General features: G+C 36.6%; 1 protein-coding gene across 1 annotated transcript; it reads left to right on the forward strand.

The window, feature by feature from the left end:
- The first annotated feature begins 4,286 nt into the window (after positions 1-4,286).
- LOC128555932 (uncharacterized) lies at positions 4,287-4,901 on the forward strand. Its single transcript, XM_053539763.1, has one exon. It carries the CDS (start codon positions 4,287-4,289, stop codon positions 4,899-4,901), a length of 615 nt encoding a protein of 204 aa, XP_053395738.1.
- The last annotated feature ends 6,327 nt before the right edge of the window (positions 4,902-11,228 follow it).

The raw sequence follows: 11,228 nt of genomic DNA on the forward strand, positions 1-11,228 counted from the left end.
TATTTTTCATTGTCTTTGTGTCCATCAGTTTTTCTGCTTATTCAATTACATCATGCTATTTGCCACTTGCTAAATGTGAACTATCTAAAGTATAGATGTTAATAGTTAACAGCACTGCAAAATGCAGAACAAAATATTTCTAAATGCTTATTAATGAGTGATTACTTATAAACAAGCTGGTGTATAGAGCCGTATGTAATATCATGCCATTATGTAATAACTTTTATCACATGACATGGCTAGAGACTGAACCTACAATATTCCACTGAAGTGGTGGGCCATCTACCACTTGGCTACCGAGGCCTATGATGCAACAGGACTTGACTACTACAAAGTGGAGGTTTTGTTTAAGCAGTAGGTTAGCTTAGTTGGTAGAGTACTAGTCCTGTATGAGAGGGTCCCCAAGATTGAGCCCTACAGTAGACTGACTGCACATTTTACTCAATCTGTTCAATTAACTAGATGCACACATTGGACTGCGACTGTTTTATAAACTAGAGGCATTATCCAGGAATAGTCCCCTCTATGTACACGACTTCTATATAGCAGGGGAGTTTCTTATGGTATAGGACTTGATTACCACAAAGGGGAAATTGTTTCAGCAGCTGGTTAGTTCAGTTGATAGTGCGCACACCCTGTAAAAAAGGGGTCCCGGCTTTGAGCCAACCACTAACTGCTCATTTTTATCACCCTTTGATAATAAGCCCCAAGTTGTAAAACGAAATTTCACAAGAACAAGGACTTCTAGGGACGTTACTGCACAAGTCAATAATTCTTGGTACGAGCGTTTTTGGTACGAAACATAAGCACAGTAAAACGTCTACTGTACTTAATAAATATTGTCTTCGAAGTTGTGTAGCATTCAAGACGATAAAGAAACATTTTAGAAACAGTAAAATTGTTTGAAAATGTTGTCCTTGCGGTAAATTAATTGTTGCATGTGTTTTAAAAGCGTAAACAGTGTCCCTAGCAACAATCGGCCATTTAAGTTTTACTTGGATTACTCCCCTTGAAATTAAGAAATTACCGTCTCTGACGAAGTTTGTTGTCATCCATGTCATGCTGGTGAACTCAACGTGAAACTGGCACCGACTACGGCGGCGGCGTATATTGTATCGTCGAAAAGTCGCCATTTTGTTTCTTTGAGAAAAGCACTGAGACAGCCCAACCCTTGACTCAAGAAATCTGAGAAAAATCTCAGCGCGGAAGTTGAGATTTTACTGAGAGATTTTTAGTGAAAGCCAATCTGAGAAAAATCTCAAGCTGAGAATCAAAGTTGAGATTTTTCTCAGACTTGAGCTGAGATTTTGACTTGAGAACGTTAGTGAAAGCGGGGCCAGATGACTCCTATTGATTTTGAGGTCAGTATGTCAAAGGTCAAGGTCACAGTGACCAGGAACAGTAAAATGGTTTCCAGGCAATAACTCTAGAAGGCTTGGGCCTAGTGTCAGGAAAATTGATAGTTAGGTTGTCCATGACCAGCAGATGACCCCTATTGATCTTGAGGTCATTAGGTCAAAGGTCAAGGTCACATTGGCCAGGAACAGTTAAAACGGTTTCTGATCTTATTGTCCAAAACCATAGGGCCTAGGGCTTTGATATTTGGTATGTAGCAAAATCTAGTGGTCCTCTACCAAGATTGTTAAGATTATTTCCCTGAATCAAATATGGCTCCACCCCGGGGGTCACATGGTTTATATAGATTTATATAGGAAAAAACTTTGAAAAACCTCTTGTCCAAAACCACAGGGCCTAGGGCTTTGATATTTTGTATATGACACCATCTAGTGGTTCTCTACTAAGATTGTTAAAATTATTCTCCTAGGGTCAAATATGGCTCCGCCCTGGGGGTCACATGGTTTACATAGACTTATATGGGGAAAAACTTTGAAAATCTTCTTGTCCAAACCACAAAGACTATGGCTTTGATATTTTGTAATGTAGCATCATTTAGTGGTTCTCTACCAAGTTTGTTCAAATTATCCTTCTAGGGTCAAATATGGCCCCGCCCCAGGGGTCATATGGTTCATATAGAATTATATAGGGAAAAACTTAGAACCTTCCTGTCCATAACTTACATCATTCAAATTTGGACCACATATATAATTTTGAGTGGCAAGATGAACCTTGACATGAGTTGACCTTTATCTTAACCTAGTGACCTACTTTCACATTTCTGTAGCTACAGCCTTCAAATTTGGACCACATGCATAGGTTTGTGTGCCGAAAAAATCTTTGACCTTGTTATTGACCTAGTGACCTACTTCCACATTTTTGAAGGTACAGGCTTCAAATTTGGACCACATGCATATTTTTTTGTTCCAAAATAAAATTTGACCTTGATTTTGACTTAGTGACCTACTTTCACATTTCTCAAGCTACAGCCTTCAAATTTAAACCACAAGCATAGTTTTGTGTACTAAAATGAACTTTGATTTTGAGATTGACATAGTGCCTACTTTCACATTTCTGAAGCTACAGGTTCAAATTTGGACGGCATGCACATTTTTGTGTTCTGAATTGAAATTTGACATTGATTTTTACCTATTACCTACTTTCACATTTCTCAAGCTACAGCCTTCAAATTTGAAGCACATGCATAGTCTACCGAAATGAACTTGAAATTGATCTAGTGACCTGCTTTCACATTTCTCAAGCCACAGCTTTCAAATTTGGACCACATACACATTGTTTTGTACCGAAATGAAATTTGACATTGATTTTGACCTTGAGCTAGTCTTGAAATTTGGAACATTCAAAAATGGCTCAGTGGATGGCGCCAAGATCACTCTGTAATCTCTTGTTAGGTTAATAGGTTAAAGGTCAAGGTCAGATTAAACCAGAATGGTAGAACTTTTGTTTACAGTGAGCATATAATTTCTGTTCCTTGTGCAATTACTGAATGCGTCAAGTGGGGCATTTCGTGTTCGACGAGCTCTTGTTTCCGTGATGATGGGGAGAAACAAGCTCTAGGAAAAAGCAGTCAACAGTTAAACCAAGTCAACAACAGCTGTACAAACATTCATAGCCAAACCTGTAAATCTTGTGCAAAAATTGTTCTAGTCAATGTTTATTTAGATAATAATGTTAACAATGTTGTTAAATGTTATGCCATAGTAGATGAGCAGAGTAACAAAACATTAGCAAAACCAGAGTTGTTTGACAGATTGCATGTTGATAGTACGGAATCTCATGAATATCGTATAAACTCCTGTGGTGGTACCACTTACACTAGTGGTCATAAAGTTAGCAATTGTTTTGTTACATCCATTGATGGTTCTACCTGTTATAAATTGCGAACAGTTATTAAATTCGCTGACATACCTAATAACAAGTCAGAAATGTGTACACCTGATGATTGTTGGAATTTTTCACATTTGTCATGCATTTTTGACCAATTACCGTAATTTGATAGCAGTAGCGATATTCTCATTTTGTTGGGAAGAGATGTGATTGATGCACACCGTGTGTTAGAACAAGTAGTTGACCCATTAGGTACACCCTTTGCTCAGCGTAGCGGTTTAGGTTGGGTTGTTGTTGGGGAGTTGTGTGTAGGGGATTTTCACACCCAAAACACTGTAAATGTAAACAAACTTCAACTTTTGGCCAATGGAAGACAGTCTTTATTTAAGCCTTGTTATTCTGTGTATGCAGTTGTTGACAACTGTTACAGTTATGACCCAGTATATATCAGCAGAGTTGATGATAATCGACCTTCTCTGTCCGTTGAAGATAGGAAGTTTTTGCAGATAATGGAAGATGGCATGCGTAAAGATAATAGTGGTCAGTGGTGTGCTCCCTTACCTTTTAAAAATCCTAGGGAACCTTTACCTGACAATCGAGACTTAGCTTTGAGAAGAGCACAGCTCTTGCATTCTAGTCTGCGTAGAAATCCTGCTAAGGAACAGCTACTTGTTGAGTTTATGTCTAAGATTTTTGATAAAGGTCAGGCCGAGATTGCCCCACCTATCTCCAAGGGTGAAGAATGCAGGTACTTGCCTGTATTTGGTGTTTTTCATCCGAAAAAAACAAACCAAATCCGGGGTGTGTTTGATTCATCAGCTCAGTTTGGGGGTATATCTTTGAACTCCGTCTTACTTAGTAGCCCAGATCTTACAAACAGTTTGTTAGGTGTGTTGATTAGATTCCGTAAAGAGCAGGTCCCTGAACGGCAGATATAGAACAGATGTTCTGTTGCTTTTCAGTTAATGAGAAACATTAGGAATTTTTTGAGGTTCCTTTGGTACAAGGATTGTATTCCGAACCAAAACTTAATAGATTATAGGATGTGTGTGCATGCATTTGGCAACACATCCTCACCTGCCATTGCCACCTATGGTTTGCGCAAGTCGGTTGCGAATTCTGATCCAGACGTGCAAGACTTTGTGTCTAAAGACTTCTATGTGGATGATGGTCTTATATCTAAATCCACCCCTGGTCAAATGGTTGATTTGATTAAGAGAACACAAAAAGACTTAGCAGCATGTGGTTTACGTCTGCACAAGATAGCCTCGAGTAGTGCTGATGTTATGAAATTGATAGATGTTGAAGACCTTGCAAAAGATATTAAATGTTTAGATTTTGAGAAAGATGTTTTACCCATTCAGCGTAGCCTGGGGATGAATTGGGCTGTAGAGGTTGATAGCTTTACTTTCAGAATCGAGGCCTCTAGTCGTTCTCTCACGAGACGTGGCATTTTAGCTACCGTGAATAGTCTGTTTGATCCTTTGGGGTTTATGGCCCCTGTAACAGTCATTGGAAAGCTCATTCTGAGACAGTTGATGTGTTTTGACAAGGATTGGGATGATCCAATACCTCCAGATATTAAGTCCAAATTCTTATCTTGGAAGGAGTCCTTAGAAACCCTTAGTAATATCCAAATACCTAGACCCTACTTTTAAGTGTCTCTCGACAAGTTCACACACTTTGAGCTTCATATCTTTTCAGATGCTTCTAAATTAGCTATATCGGCTACGGCAGATATGTTTGGAGTGGGATTAGGAGGTAGAGACGCCAGTTTTGTTTTAGGGTTGCCCCTCAAGAAGGACACACAATCCATAGACTTGAACTGTGTGCTGCTGTACTTGCGGTTGAGTTAGCAGATATTATAGTTAAGCACATAGGGATAACTATCTCAGAATTTAAGTTTTATGTTCTTGGTTACATTCATAACCAATCTAGACGCTTTTATACTTGCGTAGCAAACCGAATTCAAAGGATTCATCGGTCTACCAAACCTCTTCAGCGGAACTACATCTGTTCCTCTATAAACCCCGCTGACATTGCTAGCAGAGGTTTGAGCCCTGCACAGTTACAGGACTGGTCAGCCCGGTGTCAGTATAATGTGACTGGGCGGGGTATCATGCCACGTGTCTACGGCGTGATATTCCAGTGAGGCAACACTAAAGCTGGGTATTGTGCTCACTGCTACAAGTAGACACCGTCGTTTATATGACTGAAAAAAGACGTTAAACCCGAACACACACACACGCCTGCACAGTTACAGCTTAGTACATGGTTTTCAGGACCGACCTGCATTTCTGCGTAAAATTTCAAAGGATTTACCAGAGTTCTTTCCCTTGTTACATCCTGAAGTTGATACAGAAATCCGCCCACAAATAACTGCTTTAACGACAGTTACTTCTCCCAGCCTACCTTGCAGTTCCTGGTCAGACAGATTTGCACGGTTTTCTAGATGGAACAAACTTGTAATTACTATCTCTTTTCTTAGGTACAGTCCCTGGCTCGCGGATTTTGCTTTTTCCGCGTTATCACCGGCATAAATATTTGCCTTGAGTGGAAAATTGCGATGATTTTTTCACATTGAACGGCTGTTGACAAGAGCGAAAAATCGCGATGATTATATAATAAACCGCAATAAAAGTATCACTAAATGCCCGCGGCGAGTCACGAGGAATAATCTCAGCGGGTCGCGGTGAATTGCGATGGATCGCGGTGAACCACCGGCAATCACCGCGAAATCCAGGTAAATTTTGTAGGTTAAATACATATAAACTCTCTACTGTTGTTGCATGTATAATTGCATTAGTTTTTTTTCTGTTAAAATGGACAAATAATAGGGTTTTAAAACAAATAAATAAAATTCATGTTGATATGTAATCATTCCATTAGTTTAATAATTTATCTATAGTAATTAACAAATTAAAATTTATTCCTATCTTACCTTTTGGATAAATTTCGAAATTTACACATAGGGCTTGGCGTCGCAATTTTGTAGGTTTAAGTTGAAATTTATTGATTTCCTGTAGAGGAAAAATGTTTATATTCATTCGCAAAATAAAACAGAAATATAAGTAATATATAGCATTTCACAAAAAACTATCTCATGTCATTGTGGAGTACTGAGGCAGGAGAAACAAAAATTGACCCGTTTCACACTTGCAGGAAGTGTCACTTTTCATACTGTTTATTGTCATCAATATTTTAAGCATAGTCAAATACTGTATGATACACGTACTTGACACTTGAAACTTTTCTATTTTTGCAAAGAAGCAGTTGCACAGTGTGATATGTATTTTCAACAAACATTATATCAGGCATTTTTTTTATAGAATACTATATAAAACATATAAAGAAATCGTTGTTTAAGTACTTTCTAAGTAAACCATTTTACATTTCGGCAAGGATGGTCACCTGTTTTTACCAAATTAGTTTTAAATATAATTTTATAATAATATTTTATTAAATCTTTAGGCACAATAAAAATCAGAAATAAGAGTCTTTGTGTTTTCGTTTTCGGCAAAGGCCGACTCTTATTTTATTCAATTTTAGCTAGTTTTAACAGTTTTAACCAAATTTTACATAATTTTTACATATTTTACATAGAATAGAAAAAAAGGTATTAAAACTTAATTAGAAATATCTTTAAGAAATTCAGTAGGAATCACAGGCAGTAAATATTATTTAGCCTAAAGTAAAGTTAGGCCAGCATTTGTAGATAGATGTTAGGGACCTATGGTGGCATAAACAACATACAGAGCAGGGTAATACGTATAAGAAAGAAGTCACCATAGGAAAATCCAGTAGTAAGGAAGTACAGTAAACAAGCAGACGACGACAGGCAACCGAAAGCAGGCAACAGGTAAACAGGTAAATTTTAGTTAAGAATTATACCGTGAAATTGAGGTGTCCCGTACACAGTAAATGCATGTAGACCTTTTATTATCCAAAAGATTTGCTTCAAACTTTCAACATCGTTAAAAGATAGATACATCTAGATTGTCAGGGCATTTTCATTAAGATATAAACATTAAACTAAACAAAATTACATAAAAACGGCCGATTTTCAGTAAAATTACCGGTAAACTTTCATACCGCGCGGTCGTAAATAGCTATTATGTCTAAAAAGTAAATAAATTGAAATCAATGCGGAAATTAAATTTGGACTTTCGGCTAGAAATGGCAAAAAACAGAATTAAAAAATCTTTAATAATAAAAAAATACCGTCAATTTAAAAACATACAGTAAAGCAAAATTGTTAACCATAATGCGAATAGTAAAGTACATGGAGTAACATATTTATCGATATGACAAATACACGTGGCGTGTAATATAAAAATAAACCTGTGAATGGAAGGTATCGGACGTAAACACATTGTTGTTATAAATGTGTTTTTAAAGTTTTAATATATTTAAATGTTTTAAAGTTAGTAAATAAAGTAGTAGTGCATACACTTCAGTTCATAGCAGTGGCAGTCTTTTTCTTGCGTAACGTAACAAATTTCACCAAACTGTTTCTAAAATAAATATATAACGAGACAATGATGCGAAAAAGTAAAATGGCATTATAATTGTATTCAAAGCGCATCTATAGCTTATCAGTGTTGTATATCTCTGTGTTGTTTTAAACGCTCTTTATTTAGTGGCAATTCGGGGCCAATAAAATGGACAGATGGATCGCTTTTTCATAATTTCATAACAAGTTAGTTTATATAATGAAAACATAGTTACGTATTTCTGTTGGAGTTTAAAGCACTGACTTAAAAATATTTTTATGATATTTATTTTGCATCCATGGAAAATTTATCTGTTATCATGATATATATTTCTAGTTTTTTATTAAATCAATCACTATTATTGCAAATGTTTTCATGAACATTATCGGGTGGAAAGTCAATTCCGTTTTAAAATGCAGATACTTTATATACATTATAAAATCATTTTCGATTTTTTTTTAATTTCGCTATGTAACTAACATCTTCAACGCCTTATTTACATGTAGCAGACTTGATCACTAAAATATTACAGAAAGCTGTAAATATATGATTTTTAAACTCGTAATCTGATAATATCTGAACAAAAAATAAATTCACTATATAATTGAGCCGCGCCATGAGAAAATCAACATAGTGACTTTGTGACCGCGCAGTCTAGACAGGATTCAAGCTGTTCGCTTTCATAACCTACTGCAGTAAGAGAAACAGTTAGCGAACAACACAGATCCTGATCAGACCGCGCGGATGCGCAGCTTGGTCAGGATCCACGCTGGTTGCAAAGTACTTTGTTGGTTTTCTCAAGGCGCGGCTCAGTTTATGCAAAACTCCCGGAAAATAATAAGATGTAAGATAACGAAGTGAAATCTTCAGTTACCTCATCGTTAGTTCTAATAGGTCCTTTAATTCCTGATCTGTTTCTTGTTATCACACAAGTATTTTACAAGAAAATGCGAAATTTAATTCGTCCGTTGACAAATGGGCATCATTGAATTTGGGGCAATTACCGACCACAATACGTTGATGAATGAAATCGAATTTTCGATGTGTGATGTATTTTCGCAACTCAGCCATCAGCATCAATTACTCCAACATAAATAGTGTTTTATTAAATATTGTTGCAATATTATTCAAAACCAAAATCATCTAGTTAAAATGAATTAGCTAATTATAGTATATGAGTTCAATGAAATTACATAACGCCGGAATTTTAAAAGCAATGACAGTCTTTTGTGCATTTATGAAATTATAGAATTTAATGGAAATTATACTTGAAATAGAATAGTTAGAAGATATAAATGCTTGCAAAATACAAAATACTATTTATTTTCATCTTGTCTAAATGAATTAACAAATTATACAGTAGTACATGTATATATACATGTATTAATACAAGTTCAAAGACATAATGATATTAAATTTCATAACTCTGATGTTTTAAAAATATAATCCTTGCATTTATTAAATTATATGAGTTAATAGAAATAACACCTGAAATAGAAAAGTAAGAAGAGATAAATGATTCAAAAATGTAAAAATTGTTTAATTTCTTCATTTCCTATCCCATCATAGTGTTGAAATTTTAAATTAACTGTATACATAACAACAAGCTACTGCATTTACCTGTAAATCGCGGCGATTCATCGCAATTCACCGCGAACCACTGGCACTTCATCGCGATGCGCCGCGACCATCATCGCGGGACACCGCAATCGATTTTATTGCATTTGGTCGCGGCGGACGCTGTTAAATGTATTGCGGAGATGCATGAAAAAACGCGCATCCCCGCGGCTCACGAAATTGTCCGCGCTAGGGTCCAATCGCGGGGAAGCGCGGACTTTGAAAAATCCGCGAGCCAGGGACTGTATGTGGCTCGTGCCCGTCACATGAAAAAGCTTGATTGTGATTTGCTTGATGCTCAAGTTCATTATAAAACCCCAGACTTTAGGAGACAATCTGAATTGTTCATTCTGCAGCAGGTACAAGGGGAAATATATGAGCAGAGTTAGAATCTCTGCAAAACAACTGCCAGTTCCTAAAAGTTCGCCACTGTACTCCCTTGACCCTTTTCTTGATGGTGATGGGTTGTTAAAAGTTGATGGCAGGTTGCGGCGAAGTAGTTTATCTGACCATGAAAAACACCCTATTATTCTGTCTGGAAAACACTCTGTTTCAAGACATAACTTTTCACTGCCATGAATTGGTGCAACACCAAGGTAGGCACTTTACAGAGGGTGCAGTTAGATCAAACGGTTACTGGATAACTGGGGGCAAGAGATTGGTTACTAGTGTTATTTTCCATTGTGTAAAATGCAAGAAATTAAGGGGGCATTTTGAAACCCAGAAAATGTCAGATCTTCCTTTAAATAGAATTGAAAGGTCTCCTCCATTTTCTCACGTAGGGGTGGAGGTGTTTGGCCCTTGGAATGTAGTATTCACTCCATGAATTACCTTAATTAACTTTTTTGCGTAAACGATACAAGTTTCGTGAGTGGCATTGATTTGGTAACCACCCATGAAAAACTACTTTTGAGTGATTATTATCTTTTTGTTATGAGAGAAGTTCAGTTCAAATCCGTTTAGTTGTGTTGATCTACTTGAATGTGACAGAAAGTATGAAAGAATGCTAATTGCATATATGCAATTTGCCAAGTGTATTGTTTGTTACACTTGCAAAAATATAAATAATAAGTGTTGCAGCTTGTCATGATTTTATATCGATCTTCGGGATACTATAGCCATCTGTAATCAATATTCATTATATAACGAAATACGTTATATCCGGTACTATACTAGTATTATTTAATGTCGTTAAACGGATACAACGAATTTCGGATATAACGAAGCGATTTGTTGGGTCCCGAGAAAACTGTTGTAAGTAAGCGCTACTGAATTGTTATTTTCTTCAGTAAGTAAGCAAACTCCACAGCGATTTGAATTCGAATTACTGCCACCGCAGGTTTCCCGTGATGATAAAAGTGTCACATGATTTTATGGCAAGATAAGATTTAACTTGGTTTTTAGTATCTGACTTTGAAAGTATAACGTTTTCATAAAATTAGCTTTAAGGTATCCGATCCATAAATAGCGCTTATCACTTCTGCAGTTATCGGACGATGTCGGTATTTTCCGGAATTTTCATTCACAAACTTAGTTTTATTTGATTTTTTACATTTTTGAATATCATTTAATAAAACCATTAATAAAAAGACAAATACGTAAAGATTTTTTACCAACAGTTTTTTTTTTTATCAAAAATTTACGGAATTCTCGTCTACTCTCTTAAAACGAGATGCAATGGCGGCGCCCATAAAGGCTGAACGCCACTAAATCCAGCTGTTCTTTATTATCCCCCGACGAAAGTCGGAGGGATATAGTTTTGGCGTTGTCCGTCCGTCCGTCCTTCCGTCCGTCTTTCCGTCTTTCCGTCCGTCCGTCCGTCCGGAGCCATATCTAGGAAATGGTTGGGAATATTTATTTAAAACTTCATATAAA

Source organism: Mercenaria mercenaria, chromosome 3, assembly GCF_021730395.1.
Source record: "Mercenaria mercenaria strain notata chromosome 3, MADL_Memer_1, whole genome shotgun sequence".
Lineage (NCBI taxonomy): Eukaryota > Metazoa > Mollusca > Bivalvia > Venerida > Veneridae > Mercenaria > Mercenaria mercenaria.